At 35.0% G+C, this 17351-nt stretch overlaps 1 protein-coding gene across 1 annotated transcript; it reads left to right on the top strand.

Moving 5' to 3' along the window:
• Positions 1–1027: 1027 nt before the first annotated feature.
• Positions 1028–1970, top strand: LOC103073446 (olfactory receptor 13F1-like). The gene is given in 2 exon segments (XM_082931292.1): positions 1028–1303; positions 1305–1970. Coding segments are annotated over 2 exon segments (942 nt in total).
• Positions 1971–17351: the final 15381 nt, after the last annotated feature.

The raw sequence follows: 17351 nt of genomic DNA, 5'->3' as shown, positions 1-17351 counted from the left end.
TAGTCAAACAAAGAGGGAAAGAGTGAGAATTAAAATCCAGATTGACTGATTTAATAACACAATTAGGAGCAGAGCAAAGTTCCCTCTCCCATAGTCAGCACAGACAGGACAAAGGTAATTTCTTGTTTGAATAACACAAGAATTAGAACAGATCAGCTACTGACTATAATTGGATCTATGGGAGATTGTCCCTGGAGTTTCAGAATTTTTAATACTGTACAAAAGATTTCTAACTTTAATTTGCTGCATGAATTAGAAACTTTTCACAAGCAACAAAAAACTTAAATCACTTTACAGTGTGAATGGCTGGTCCTTTGGAGGATGTTTCTGGAGCACATATGTCAGAACAATTCTGGCCATATGAAGGAAATCTCAGCTATAAGTCCCATCACGAGAATATCAGCATTTTCGTGGGTTTGAGATGGAAAGTCTGGGCTTTGTCTAAATTTTCAAGCTTTTCAGTTAATTAATCTGTGGTTACAGAAATCTGTCTTTTTTTACTAACTGAATCACCCAAATTATTTTGGACAGAACCCTACAAATGGCCGTAGATACTGAACTTGGAAAGCAGAAAAGTTTCCTAAGTAAGAAGACTGTTACCCAACTAGGGGAAGAAAATCATTCCAATGGCTCTGAGGTAGACAAATGTCTTCACCACAGATCAGTTACAAATGTGCTTTTGGAAAAAGAAAGACCCCATAAGATTGTTTCTTTCCTTAGTCTCTCATGATATTTATGAAATAAAGCTTGCCATTCCCCAACATTGCCTTAAAAAGTCTTGCAGCAAAAATAACACCTTGAATATACTTTGCTGACTTCCTGATTGAAATTTTCCTTATTGATGATGACAAATTCCTTCAAAAATATATCACTAGTGCTATCACCAAGCTAGAGAAGCATTTAAGCACAGACTACAAGTTTATGTGAAGAAAAAATACCAGAAAATATAAAGGGAGAGGATCTTATGTTTTATATATGTAATGTTAACCATTCTATGCATATATGCAAATGACCATGACATAATAAAATGTTCCAGGCAAATTTGACATCTGTAACAATTTTTTTCTTCCTGGGATTTTCCTACTACCCCAAAGTTGAGGTCATCATATTTGTGCTGTGCTTGCTGATGTACCTGATCACCTTGCTGGGTAATATAATTCTGATCTCCATCACCATCCTGGATTCCAGCCTATACACACCCATGTACTTCTTCCTCAGCAACCTCTCTTGTTTAGATGTCTGGTACACCTCTTCTGCTTTCCCTCCAATGCTGATAAACTTTGTTTCAGGGAAAAACACTACCCTCATTCTCAGGGTGTGCTGCTCAGATGTACTTCTCTCTTGCCATGTGCTCCACTGAGTGTGTGCTCCTGTCCATGATGGCATATGACTGATATGTCGCCATCTGCAACCCCCTGAGATACCCCATCCTCGTGAACAAGAGGATTTGTGTGCAGATTGCAGCTGGTTCCTGGGTGACAGGCTGCTTCATTGCCCTGGTGGAACCAGTGTCTGTATTGCAGCTGTCTCCGTGTGGTAGTAGTGTCATCAATCATTTTGCTTGTGAAATTCTGGCTGTCTTAAAACTTGTTTGTGTGGACACCTCCATGGGGCAATTAATCATGCTGGTGATCACCGTACTTCTTGTTCCTATGCTGATGCTTTTAATTTGTATCTCTTATGCTTTCATCCTCTCCAACATCCTGAGAATCAGCTCAGTGGATGGTCAAAGCAAAGCCTTTTCAACATGTGCAGTCCATCTGACTGTGGTGGTTTTGCTCCATGGGACGGCTCTCTCCATGTACCTGAAGCCCTCATCTGTAGATTCACAGGAAATAGATAAATTTATGACTTTGGTATATGGTGCGTTAACCCCCATGTTGAATCCTATCATCTATAGTCTACAAAACAAAGAGGTGAAAGCAGCTTTGAAAAAATTGCTGTTTAGAAATTCTTTGGTAATGTTTTAATTTCTATCTTCAGATAATACGGGAGCAAGCACACTCATCTGGATAATCTCCAACATTATCCAGAAAATTGCAAAGTTGTTGGAATAGACCAAACCCTGGAAAACACTTATTTTCGATAGGAGTTCAACATTAAGTCCAATATCTTGATTTACCTTGCAAATAAAACTTTTGATATTAATAAATAATTTAGGCAGAATGAATCACATTTCTGGAGAAGTATTTAGCATTCATTGAATATTAATATAACATTAACATTAGATGATTGCTTTTTTTTCATATTTAATTTGCTATATCATCTAAGTGTTCAACTCTAGCAGTACCATGACAATAACTAATATACCAAGAGTGTAAGATATTAAGCCTAGTATATTTTGAAATAATTTATCCTCATATGATTTGTAATTATGTCTGAAATTATGAAGAAATAGTATTTTTATGTAAGTGTGGATATAGTTCAAGGTATATCAGTTCATAAAACCAAGACACCATTAATTTTAGAAATTTTCCTACTCTAAATGTTAAAATGTGAAATCTGTTAGATTTGATATACTACCACATGAATGATTTTGTTTATTTAGAATGTATATGCGGGGGATGGGTAAATATCTGTGTATGTTCAAAGACATCATGACAAGGATTTGTGCACTGTAATCCTGTATATAAAGTGGAGTAAAGGAATAGCATTCAGGAGATCTTAAAGTATCCATGGTTATAAGGTCAAAGTACTCTCATATTGTACTCTGAATGTCTAAGTGAATTCATCAACACACAAACACACACAACACACACCATGTTACTTATTTTTCTTAGAGCATGCTGAATTGAGCAATTATGGCTAAGAAACAACAGATTTCTACCCTGTAGAGATTACACTGCAAAAGAAATTATTTATTAATGTACACACATATTGTGCGAAAAGATTCATGGATATATTTGACATATGTGAGCAAAATTACAAAAATTATAATTACACCAATATTGCATATTAACCAGTTTTTCCTTGTCTTTTCCACCCTCACTGGACCTGGGGAGTTATGAGGCCAATGCATGTACATTACTTCCTCTTTATCAGAGAGATGTCTTTGGGGTATATGTGGATGATGGCTTTATTCTATGGAGAAGGTGACTCTTGCTAGCATTGACAAAATCCCCTTAAATTTTAGACTTAGAGAAGGTGAGACAATTATAGATAATTACAACAGAAGGTCCCATTCTGAACAAGACAGAACTTGCAAGGAATGATTCAGTTGAGGGTGAATGGATTGATGAAGGAACCATGTCAGAGGAAAGAATTCAATGTACAGGAACTGTGCTGGTGTTCTTAATCCAAGTACCCTTAGTATATATGAGAAAATTTTTTCTTTCTCAGGTATTAGATGAACAGTTCTATTAATTCAGAATCTCTCCAAAGGTAGAGACTGGGGATTTGTATCATAATAAAAGAAAAACAGTTATTCTGATTTGTGCCCTTACTTCCATTTCACTACCAGACAACAATGACTATGGTGTGATGTTATTTGGTTGAAGAGGATGAAGAACTGTTAACCCTATTACCCACCCAATCTCTACAATCACTTACAACAAAACATTTACCTGATTTCAAGTAATCACAAACATTGAGCCTATAAATATCCATCTTATTTGTTTATGTGCGTGAAAATAAAATCTGTAGTTTTATGCCTCATCAGCTCCAGTGAGCATGTGCTATCATCTTCAACAACTTTGTACGTGTTTTAAAGGGATATGGATGAGCTAGTTATTGCCTGAGAGGCCAACCAGCTGTCCAGAGGCAAAACCCAATAAAATGGCTCTTAACCCGCCTGGCTGAATCATCATAGGCCTAGAGAGGGTCCTCAGATTTCAGGTGCTTCAGCAAGAGTCATCTTGTCTAAACAACTAGATCCAGGATGGCATAAATTTCTGCATAATCCAAATATGTTTTGTTCTGTCTTCCAAGGATAGAACTGTATATGTAATCCTGAACTGCATGTTGATTACTTCTTTATCATTCTGTGTTTCATTATGAGCAACCTCCATTGTTTTTGTTTTTTGTTTTTTTTTTTTTGCTGTACGCGGGCCTCTCACTGTTGTGGCCTCTCCCGTTGCGGAGCACAGGCTCCGGACGCACAGGCTCAGCGGCCATGGCTCACAGGCCCAGCCGCTCCACAGCACGTGGGATCTTCCCGGACCGGGGTGCGAACCCGTGTCCCCTGCATTGGCAGGCGGACTCGCAACCACTGCGCCACCAGGGAAGCCCAGCAACCTCCATTGTTAAAACATTCTTTATCAATAGAGGAAACAGTTCATTGAAAAGCAGTTTACAAAACTGTATCACATTTCAGTCCTGCTTCTCTGCAGTACCATCCACTTCACACTTTGCAATATTTACATTCAGCATCCTTAGATGGTTCACTCACAAAGGTGATTTTAATTTCAACAGATGAGTAACTTCAACCCCTTGTGGAAAACTTAATATTTTAACTCTAAGAGAGCAACTTTGATTCAAGGTCTTAAGGAACATCTCACTGTGACCCACTCCCAAGTACCATTTTCAAATATAGTCACACGAACTCAAAGGAAACAAATGCTTGCCTTTGCAATCACACAATAAATGGGAACTTAACCATGCCACGAGATTCCTGAATGTCTTATTAAAGTCTTTTTCTAAATATCTCTGCTTTTCTTTTCTTCAGGTGAATAAGATTTTACATGATTTCTGATGTGGTCTTTTTTTTCCATTTCACTAATTTCCCACAATCTGAGAACATACTAATATCTGTACTACTTTACTTGTTTTAAGCTATCCTGAAACTTTCCAAAATCATCATGAAAATAAGGATCACCTGGAATGCTTGCTTAAAATATCATGCACATGTTCAACTTAGATCCAAATCAGAATTTCCAGAGGAGATATATGCTAATCTGTATGTTTTATAACACCTGGCAATTCTTATTATGTGAGAATTATGGGAACTCTGACTCAGAGCATTAAATGGAAGAGACTGAACCCTATTACTTAATGCTTTTAGAATCGGGGTTGGGGGATATGTTAAGTGTCAAGGAGATGAGAATATCCCAGCTCAGAACTGATCAGAATTTAGGAAAACTATGTGCAGAGCTTTGTTATAAAGTGTTAGGGAAAGGGAGAATCCATTTAATAATGTGAAAAGTTTGAGTACACAACCCTTGGGACTCTGTTCAAAGAAGAACTGGATAAATACAAGGTTTCATTCTGTCTTATTTGTTGCAGCTCCCATTTGTGTAGAGAAAAAAGTAAAAACCAAGTTCATCAATTTAATTTACAAATACACTCTATATATACTAGAAGGAAGAAATATTTAAAGGCCATTTAAATATGCTTAGTTTATTTTTTAATAAATCACTCTAGTGAGACCTCCTATCAGTAAAAGACAAGCACAACAGAATGATCCTACAAGCTAGAGTGAGAAAAGCAAAGTCTGAGACCTTAATTTGGTATCAATAGCTCTCTTCCTTAAGATGTGAATCATGTTCACATATCAGTGTATTATTACAAGTTCTTAAAAAATCATCACATGTTGTGCTAAGATCATATTGTGGGGAATAATTTTAGAGTCAGGAAGATTTTAAAAACCTACTGTAGTAATTTGGAGAAAAGATGTTATTCCAGGCCAGAGTGATAGTTGTGGAGATGGTGAGAAATAGTCAAATTCTGGATATATTGAAAAGGTAGGCAACAGGATTTCCAGAAGGATTGGATATGGGTGATAGAGGAAGAGAGGCATCAAGAATGACTTCAGGGTTTTCAGACTGAAAAGTGAGAAGGATACAGCTATGACTCACTGATTCAAGAAAGTCTGTAATTGAAGTGGATCTGTGGGAGAATATCAGGCATTCATTTTAGACATGTTAGGTTCAAACTATCTATTAAATATGACAACTACATGGAAGAATATACAAGTCATGTGTTTAGAGAAGAAGTCTGGGCTAGAGATACAAAAATGGGAGCCATTAGCACATCGATGATATTTAAAATCAATAAGATCACTAAGGTAGTGAGTATAGACAATAAAAGAGAAGAGGTTGATCTCTGGGACATCATATCAGCAATATGCAGTATTGCAGATTTTTATTTGTCACCATTCAGGAGTGACAGATGATAGTGTGACCTCTTCATCCTCTATGTCTGATTATAGATCTGGGCACACTACTGTCCACCCTTTCCACACAGTTGCCATTCTGTAACTAATTATATTATATTAGCTACATATTTATTCATGTGGATTTGAAAATATATACCCTAATCATTCCTCTATTCAAGATTGTTTCTAATCAGTGCCTATTATAACTACTGCTTAAATGAACACATTCCTATGTTTGATTTTTCACTTATCTTTTATTATATCTTAAAATCAATTCCCAGGAGTGGGTTTACTTCATCAAAGGCAATGAACAATTTTATGGCTCTTGACAGAAAAGTTTTATAGCATCTTCAGTATGGTATTAGTGGGTATTCAGATGAAGTGGGGAATTTGAGAAGAATTGGGCATGCCTCTAAGACTTGAAAATACATATATAATAGGAAATAGAATAATAGAATAATAGCTAGAACTATTATTATCAAATGTTGAATAAAAGTTGTGAGAGTGTACATTCTTGTCTTATTCCTGATCTTAGATCAGGCTTTCAGCTTTTCACTGTTGAGTATGATATTGATGTAGGTTTGTCATATATGGCCTTTATTATGTTGAGGTTTGTTCCCTGTATACACACTTTGTTAAGAGTTTTTATCATAAATGAATGACAAATTTTATCAGAAGCTTTTTCTGCATCTATTGAGATGATCATGGGATTTTTTTCCTTCAACTTGTTAATGTAGTGTATCATGACTGATTTGTGGATACTGAACCATCCTTGTATCCCTATAAATCCCACTTGATCATATTATATGATCCTTTTAATACACTGCTCAATTCAGTTTTCTAATATTTTGTTGAAATTTTTTGCATCTATGTTAATCAGTTATACTGGCCTGTAATTTTCTATTTTTGTGATATCTTTGTCTGGTTTTGGTATACGGGTGATGTTGGCCTCATAGAATGAGCTTGGAAGCATTCTTTCCTTTTCAATTTTTGGAATAGTTTGAGAAGGATAGGTGTTAACTCTTCCTTAAATGTTTGGTAGAATTCTCCTGTGAAGCCATCTGATCCTGAAGTTTTGTTTGTTGGGAGTTTTTAATTACTGATTCAATTTCATTACTGGTAATTGTTCTCTTCATATTTTCTATTTATTCCTCATTCAGTCTTGGAGAGTGTACATTTTTAGGAATTTATCCATTTCTTCTAGATTGTCCATTTTATTGATGTACAATTGTTCACAGGAATCTCGTATGATCCTCTGTATTTCTGTGGTGTCGGCTGTAACTTCTCCTCTTTCATTTCTGATTTTATTGTACTGGTCCCTCTTGTTTTCTTGATGAGTCTGGCTAAGGGTTTATCAATTTTATTTATCTTTTCAAAAAAGCTTTTAGTTTCATTGATATTTCCTTTTTTTTTTTTAGTCTATTTCATTTATTTCTTTTCTGATATTTATTTTTTCTGCTACTACAATGGAAATAATAAATATTGAGTTTTGTTTGTTCTTCATTTTCTGTTTCCTTTAGATGAAAGAATAGATTTTTATTTGAGAGTTTTCTTGTTTCTTGAGGCAGGCTTGTACCTCTATAAATGTCTCTCTCAGAACTGCTTTTGCCATGTTCCATTTATTTTGGATCGTTGTGTTTCCATTTTCATTTGTCTCCAGGTATTTTGTTTTTAACTTCTCTTTGATTTCTTCAGTGATTCATTGGTTGTTTAGTAAGATATTGTTTAGACTCCACCTGTTTGTGTTTTTGCAGGTTTTCTTCCTTGTAGTTAGTTTCTAGGTTCATATTGTTGTGGTTGAGAAGATGCTTGATATAATTTCAATCTTTTAAAATTTATCGAAACTTGGTTTTTGGCCTAGTATGTGATCTACCCTGGAGAATGTTTTATGTGCACTTAAAAGGAATGTGTATTCTGCTGCTTTTGTATGGAATGCTCTATAGATACCTATTAAGGTTATCTGCTTTAATGTGTCATTAAGCCAGCGTTTCCTTATTGATTTTCTCTCTGAATGGTCTTTCCACTGATGTAAGTGGTGTGTTAATGTCCCCTACTATTATTGTGTTACTGTCAATTTCTTCCTTTATGTTTGTTAATATTTGCTTTATGTATTTAGGTGCTTCTATGTTGGGTGCACATATATTCACAATTGTTTATAACTTCGTGTTGGATTGGTCCCTTGATCATTATATAACGTACTTCTTTACCTCTTGTTACAGCCTTTGTTTAAAGTCTATTTGTCTGACGTAAGTATTGCTACCCCAGCTTTCTTTTTGTTTCCATTTGTATGGAATAACACTTTTCCATCCCCTCACTTTCAATCTGTGTGTGTCTTTAGATCTGAAGTGAGTCTCTTGTAGGCAGTACATATGTGTGTGTGTGTGTGTGTGTGTGTCCACACACACACATACACATGGATGTATACATTCTTATACATTCAGCCACTCTATGTCATTTGATTGGAGCATTTAGTTTATTTATATTTAAAGTAATTATTGAGTTGTATGTACTTATTTTGCCCTTCTTAGCCCTTATATCAGAAGACATGAAAAATAAAACTTAATCAATTGGAAGCAACATAAATGTCCACTGACAGATGAATGGATAAAGAAGATGTGGTGTGTATACACACACACACACACACACACACACACACACACACACACACACATAATGGAATATTACTCAGCCATAAAAAAGAATGAAATAATGCTATTTAGAGCAACATGGATGGACATAGAGATTATCATATTAAGTGAAGTAAGCCAGACAAAAGACAAATATCATATGATATCACTTATATGTGGAATCTAAAAACAATTATGCAAATGAACTTATATACGAAACAGAAATAGACCCACAGACATAGAAAACAAACTTATGGTTACCAAAGGGGAAAGAGGGGAAGGATAAATTAGGAGTTTGGGTTTAACTTATACATACTACTACATATAAAACAGATAACCAACAAGGACCTACTGTATAGCACAGGGAACTATACTCAATATTTTGTAATAACCTATAAGGGAAAAGAATCTAAAAAAGAATACACACACACACACACACACACACACACATACACATATACATATATATATAAAAAACCGAATCATTTTGCTGTACACCTGAAACTAACACATTATAAATCAACTATAATTCAATAAAAAATAAAATTAAAAAAAGAGGAGAAAATGTTATAAAAATGTTATTAATATTCTGAATACACTAGCTAATTTGAAAATCTTGTTGCAATGGAAGATTTTTTAATAATAAAAAATATATTTTTAAGCCAATAGTCATATCACACTCCGTGTTAAAACACATGAATCATTCCTGTGAAAATCAGAGTCAAGATAAGGGTAGCTTCTAAAACTGTTGTTATTTAGCATTAATTATGAATAATCCAGCTTATGCAAATACATGAAATACAAATTTAGGAGTATAAGTATAGGAGTAGAAGAGAAAGTTATCAGTACTAGTAGCTATTTTATAAAAAGAAAATAGAATCAACCAAAAAGACTATTATAAGTAGTAAAAATGTTCAATTAGTTACCTAGCTACTTAATAATAATATATAAGATTAATAGCTTCCCTATAAATAAAAACTGCTTAGAAATTATCACCAAAAAGTCAAATAACATAATAAACATAAAATATTAAAAACATATTAAAGATATTGAAATATCAAAAACCTGTAATTTATATGAGGTAGTGATAACTTAATATAGAAAGAATTTTTTTTTTTTTGCAGTACGCGGGCCTCTCACTGTTGTGGCCTCTCCCGCTGTGGAGCACAGGCTCCGGACACGCAGGCTCAGCGGCCATGGCTCACGGGCCCAGCCGCTCCGCGGCATGTGGGATCCTCCCGGACCAGGGCACGAACCCGTGTCCCCTACATCGGCAGGCGGACTCTCAACCACTGCGCCACCTGGGAAGCCCAAGAATTCTTATAAAAATAAAAAGAATTTCCAATTCATTTACTTTGCACTATTTCCAATTGAAACCCAATTAGAAAATGGATAATCAAATAATAAGGAAAAATCACAAACTGAGATATAGAATAGAAAATTCATACATGAAAATACGGTTAGTTTCACTCTTATGCAATTAAACACTAATAAATTCAGAAATGAAATGTTATTTTAATCAATTAAAAATGCATGTAAACTTATGGGTAACTGATGATAATGTCAGTTGCTTAAATCCACATTTCCTTACATATCCTCCAAAAACAATACAGAACAACAGAAGAACAAGTAAAGCTATTCAAACCCACAAAACCAGAAGACAGAACATGACCAACCTTGAAGTACCGATAAGCACAAAATTTAACACTAAATCGTAGCATCTCTCATGTTCTCACTGAATCTTTTCACAGAGCAAAGACTAGCATGGAAAAGAGAAGGGGGATACAAGCAGCAAGTTTAAGATTGACCTAAAACCAAAACAGCCCTGAATACAGGTGGGACACAAAAGTGTATATGAGTTGAGGTGACTGTCTTCTAAAGTCATGGATTTGGGGTAAAAAGTAAATGAAAAGGAAGAAAGAGTCATCTTTGGAGATTTAGAAGTAAAAAAGCAAAGAAGCAAAAAGGAGAATTGGGGTCATGCTAAATAAAAATGTTCTAAAATAGGGACTTCCGTGGCGGTGCAGTGGTTAAGACTCCATGCTCCCAATGCAGGGGGCCTGGGTTCAATCCCTGGTCAGGGAAGTAGATCCCACATGCTTGCCACAACAAAGAGTTCACATGCCACAACTAAGGAGCTGCAAGCCACAACTAAAGAGCCTGCAAGCAGCAGCTAAGACCAGGCACAACCTAATAAATAAATAAAATAAATAGTTTTAAAAAGTGTTCTAAAATATCAGAGGGCCTACAATTCCTTCCTACTTAGATAAGATAAAGGAGAAAAAAAGACAAGGAGGGCCAGAGAGCCCTCAGGACAAGGGTAAAGTGGCTTTAGCAAGCTAATGCTGTTATAAGGTTCTCTCTATTCCTGCAGAAAGGGAAGGTGAAGAGGGAGTCAAAGCAATTATTTAAGGAAATTCTACTTCAAAGCACAGACAGATGAGGACACTCTTGACCTACAAATCATATAAACGAATCCAAATTATGAAATAAATAATGAAAGGAGACTATATTCAAAACTATTATAAAATGAAATAGAAAATGAGAAACAAAATGCCTCAGCTGATGGAAACTTCTGCCCTTCATCCTGAAGAAGAAGAAGGAGAAGGAGAAGAGGAAGAGGAAGAGGAAGAAGGAGGAGGAAGGAGGGGGAAGGAGGGGAAGGAGGGGGAAGGAGGGGGGAGAATTAAGACATTCTGACACCTTTAGGGATTGTTTTAAAATTATTGCATGGATTCTTTTATTTCTTTTTTTCCGCTGGGGGTTGGGACTGGTAGACCACCAATGAATCTGTCATTCTCTCATATACTCTCATTATGTATTATTATCATGTGCCCTGGGAGCTTGTAGATTAATAAAAAATTCCCTTGAGAGAAAGGTGAAGGAGGAGGAGGAGGGGGAGGAGGGGGAGGAGGGGGGAGGAGGAGGAGAAGAAGAAGGAAATTAAAATTGTAAAACAACACTACAAATCAATACCAGTATCCTCAAACAAGCATTTGAGGAAAACACCTCAATCAGAAATTCAAAAATTAAAAAGAAATTGTTCAACTAATGTATCAGGAAGAAATGAAAAGAAAATTGGTTGAACTCAGGAAATAATAAGTAAAAGACAAAGCCATCTTAAAGACTAAATAGAAGACTAAAATAAAGGTAGCCAAGGTAAAATAGATTAGAATGAAATTTAATAAGGGCATTGAAGAAAGGGAAGCAATCAACAAAATGAAAATAAGATCAAGAATATCTATCCAATGAAACAGAGGCAAAGAAGAAATATTGTTACTTTTACAAATAAATAAAATTTGAGTCTCTAAAAAAGAAATAAAACAATAAAATATAATTAATATTTAAAACTTAAGTCTAGAAAAACTTTTTGTAAATCAAGTACTGAAAGTGTCTACCAGGTGCTGGGAAAAAATAAGCTCAGCATAATCAACTCTGATAGGTATCTCAGTAAAGCTACTGGAGTTTAAAATACAAAATATTTAAAACAAAATGGTTAACATCTTATAAGGGCAAATAAATTAGTCCAACATTAGGTTTCTGGAAAAGATCAGACAGTGGAGTTGCATTTTCAAAACACTCAAGAAAGAAAATGCATACCAAGTAATTTATATCTAGTCAAGCTGTCCTTCAAATATCCATGATATCGAAAAATGGTTTTAAACGTGTAGACCCAAGGAATGCTGTATGCATAATCCCCTTTTAGAGTTGATGAGAGGATAATCTCTATTCAAACAAAAGATGAATGGGGAAACTTGGGCAAAAGGATAAGCAGTGAGCATTTAAATTATAAGTCTAAGAATAAAACATAGGTGAGAATGAAGATGCCAGAATAATATATGAATAGTATATGTTCTGAAAAAGTGAAAATTTATACAACCAGAAAAGCTAAGAGGGAACATATGCCTTTGACAATAATAAGTAAACCACAGCCATGCTTGCAGTCTCACCATGAGCTTTTAGAAAACTGGACAAAATAGATGAAAAAACGTTTTTTAGATACTGAACAAGCAAGGCAGGACAGTGACCTCTGGAAAAAGAGACTAGAATTAAAGCCAATTTAGTATTATTTTTTAGACTCTGGTTTATGGAGGAGGATCCCAAACAGATCACAGTGGTCTCACTAAATTGAGCAAAGTCAGAAAAGAGTTAAAGGGGCTGAAGCAGCTACTTTACAGGGCAGAGTTCTGGAGATTAAAAATATAAGCAAAGAAATAGCTCCAGGTATCATCAGAGGGGTTCCATCAAATTGGCTGCTGAACACTAAAGCACATGTGCAGAACAGTGAAATAACATGAGTTCAGGCAAAGAAAAACCAATGGGGGGTTATAAACCAAACCATTCCCAAAGCTCACAAAGGTTTGAGAGACATCTGAGTCCCAAGCAACAAGAGTAAAATATCTTCACTGAACATCCAGAGCATTTAGAGACCTGTGAATTGTTAGCTAGCAGTAGGGCTAAACTAACTCTAGGACAGGGATTCTCAAGTGCAGGACAATTGACACTTTGGGCTGAATAATTCTTTGCTATGGAGGTATGTCCTGTGCATTGTAGGGTGTTTAGCAACATCCCTGGTTTCAACCCAATTAATTTCAGTAGCAGTGCTTCCCCCACCGTGGGTTGTGACCACCAAAACTTTATCCAGACATTGCTTAATGTCCCCTCAAAGGCAAAATTATTAACAGTTCCAAAGTAAATCACATCCATTGATCTAGGGTAAATGCAAATCTAGATATACCCTCATAAAGCTTAAAAACTTGCCTCAAAGGTGTCAAGGTAATATGCAAGTAACTGCCTGCCAGAATACATGCAACACACTTTAATAGGAGACCCCAAAATCCAGCACTCAATGAGATTAAGTTCAAAATGACTAGCATACAAGCCAAAATAACAAAAAAAATGCAAAAAGTCAGGACAATCTGGCCCATAACCAGGAAAAAATAAAAGCCATTCATTCAATAGAAACAGTTTGGGAAATGGTAGAAATGATGAAATTAGTAGATGAATTATTACAAATTACCCACAATTTAGAGAAAAGGAAGAACATAATGAAGATAAAAGTTATTTTTAAAAAATAACTTCTGGAACTAGAATATGCAATTTGTAAAACAGAAGTATTACTATATAGGATGAATGGCATATTATAGAGTGCAGACGAAAATATAAGTGAACTTGAAGACAGCAATGAACTATTCAAAATGAAGCATAAAGAGAAAAGAAAATTGAAAAAAATATATTTTCCACAGGTTACTGAGTCTCTGTTCACCTTGTATTAAGTCCTTTCAGTTTTTGTGGTTCATTTAGGATATTTTCTATAGCTATGTCTTCAGGTTCACTGATCGTTTCTTCTGCAGCTTCTACTCTATTAACCCCAACCAGTAAAAATTGAAGGCACTATTTGTTTTACCTCTTGAAATGGTGCTTGGTCTTTTTTTTTCATTTTCCTCCACATTATATTCCTGTTTTCCTTTAAATCTAGCACATTTACTATATTTATGATAGCCCACTTAAATTCCTTGTCTTCTAATTCCATTATCTCTACCATTTCTCAGTCGCTTTCTATTGACTGAATTTTTTCTAGGTTATATAGCTAGCTTCTTTGCATAACTTGAATTTTTTATTGGATGCCAGATATTGTTGAGTGCTGGGTTTTGTCGTATTCCTTTAAAGGATGTTAGAATGTTTTACTTTGTTCTGGTAGCCAGTTAAGTTACTTGTAGATTAGCTTCATCTTTTCTAGACTTTTAAAAACAGTTTTAAAGACAAATCTAAAATAGCCCTTATTATAAGGATACTTTAGGCCCACAAGATGTTACCCCTGTGGCACTCCATTGAACACCCTAAAGACATGGTCTCTACTCTGACTGGAAGGAAATAAAATGGTCCCCAGGCCTATGGGATCTCTGGTAATTTCTTGGCTTATATTCACTGGTGATTTTTATTTCCTCAGCACTCTTTTTCCCTGCAAGTATCTCACTGCTAGAGGTAGAAGATACAGATATAAAAAAGGGAAGACAGAGTGCAACTACTAGTGTTGCATTGAATTTGAGGTATCAGTATGAACTCATGGTTTTATATAGCAATATACAGTAAACACATTAGGCTTTGGAGGCCATATTGTTCCTGTCACAACTCCTCAACTCTGCCATTGTAGCATGAAAGCAGTGATAGACACTATGTAAATAAATGAGCATGCTATGTTCAATTCAAACTTTATTTATGACTACTGAGAAGGAGAAGAGAAACAGCATTTATCAGGGGACAGGCTCAAGTGAGGGTGCAAATAGAAAGGGGTATATATTCATCAGGGTTCTGCAGAAAAACAAAACCAAAAGGATGTGTATAGATAGATAGATAGATAGATAGATAGATAGGTAGATAGATAGATAAGACAGTAAGTGAAAGTAAGGGGGGGGTAGGGAGAGGGAGAGATGGATTTTAAGGAATTGGCTCATGTGATTGTCAGGGCTGGCAATTCTAAAATCTACAGGGAAGGCTGGCAGGCCAGAAATTCTGGCAAGAGTCAACCTTGTAGTCTTAAGTCTGAAGACAGTCTGGAGGCAGAATTCCTCCCATTTCTGAGGACTTCAGTCTTCTCTTAAGGCTGTCAACTGACTCTATGAGGTCCACCCACATTACGGAGGGTGATCTGTTCTACTCAAAGTTTACTGATTTATATGTCAATCACATCTAAAAACTACCTTCACAGCAACATCTAGCCTGATGTTTGATGTACAATAGCCTAGCAAAACACATAAAATTAACCATCACAGGGTAACAAAAGGGGAGTTTCCTGGTAGTTATGGAACAGGTATATATTTCAATTATGGTGGTGGTTACAAGAATCTGTACATAGGATAAAATTGCATAGAACTACATACACACACACACACACACACACACAAATGAATACACAGAAAATGGAAAAAACTGAATATGTTTTGTAGTATAGTTAATAGTATTGAACCAATGTCAATTTTGTGGTTTTGATATTGTACTTCTATAATATAAGGTATCAAAATTGGGGGAAGTGGAGTGAAGGGTACATGATACTCTTTATACTATTTTTGTAATTTCCTATGAGTCTATAATTATAATTATCTATAATTATCACCAAATAAAGGGTCTTTAAAAATTTTATGGACACTCAAGTTTGATATTCCAATAATTTTCAGGTGCCATGAAGTATTATTTTTCTTTTAATTTTTTCAACAGTTTAAAAATGCAGACATCATTCCTAGCTCATGGACCACACAAATATAGGTAGCAAGCCAAGGCCCAGGGTCATTTTTTGCTGACTGCTAAATTAAATAGCATTGTTTCTTTATGTCAATAATTATATTCTGTTTATGGTAAAAAGAAAAAGTCTTTGAATGCTTTTAAGAAAGACAGAGTGAAATATTTAGGGGTAAAGAGATACAATATCTGTACCTTACTGTCAAACAGCTCTCTCTCTACATATATATTAATATACTTACATATATATATAAAGAAATGATAAGGCAAATGTGGTAAGATATAATTTCTGAAGATTCTGGGTTAAGGCTTAAAGAAAATTCTTTCTATGATTCTTGCAACTTTTCTATAAGTCTGAACTTATTTCAAAATAAAAATTATTTACACACACATATATATCCAATACTTGCTTAAAAATATGGAAAAGGGGAGTGAGTAGGTATAGATATTGGTGAAACAATGAGCTAGCAATTCTTAAAACTGAGTGATTGGTATATGAGGTTTCATTATATAGCTTTCTTTTTATGGTTATTCGAAATTTTCCAAAATTAAAAGTTTATATATGTATACACACACATGCAAACACAGACCTGAGCTGCAAAAGTTTGAGGAAACATGTACAGTGACACTGACAGCAGGTAATATGATTTGGGGGGAGGGACATATAATTTAACAAGAGAAATTAAAAAATCATATCACCTGCTATAGTAAATTCATTTTCTATGTAGTAAATTTATTCTGTGAAACCTAATGAGCTCTACACACATTAAAAAAACTTTCAAAATAGCAACTTCAAATGTACCACAGTGCACCAAAATAAGCCAACATTAAACTGATTAATTTTAAACTCCAAATTAATAAGATAAATAATAAAAATGTTAATGGTGGTCACCTGTAGGAGGTAGCAACAGTGGTAACAATATTTTCTTCTTTATAGTCTTCCACAGTTTTTTGAATTTCTAAAATATCTATTATTTATCACAAAATAATACATGTAACAACCTTTTTGAGATTTCTCAATTTCTTGGGAGGGCAGATTAGTTTTAAAACTTAATTTTCTGGGCATTCATCAACATGAGCAGAACCTGTCAAAATTGAAGCAACATAGCTCCAACATTTTATATAGCAACGGAAAGAATAATTTTAACCAATTTTTGTAAATAAAGCATTCAGTTTGATATAAACATGCATATGAGATGCTAGCACCCTTTGCTTTGTGGGGGGAAAAAATTAAGGTGTTAATGAATTGGCTGGGACCATGGTTCTAGAAGTAGAACCATGAACATACAGACATGTGCTAAAACCTTGGTAGCATAGGTCAAAGTTTGAAAAGAATCAAACTTGGATCAGACTGAAATGTAGGGCTCATCCCAGTGGAGTAGGGAGAAGTTAAAAAG

Source organism: Lipotes vexillifer, unplaced genomic scaffold, assembly GCF_000442215.2.
Source record: "Lipotes vexillifer unplaced genomic scaffold, Lipotes_vexillifer_v1.1 scaffold1035, whole genome shotgun sequence".
Taxonomy (NCBI): domain Eukaryota; kingdom Metazoa; phylum Chordata; class Mammalia; order Artiodactyla; family Lipotidae; genus Lipotes; species Lipotes vexillifer.
Note: the sequence above shows the minus strand (reverse complement) of the source record. Positions and strands in the feature narration are given on the sequence as shown.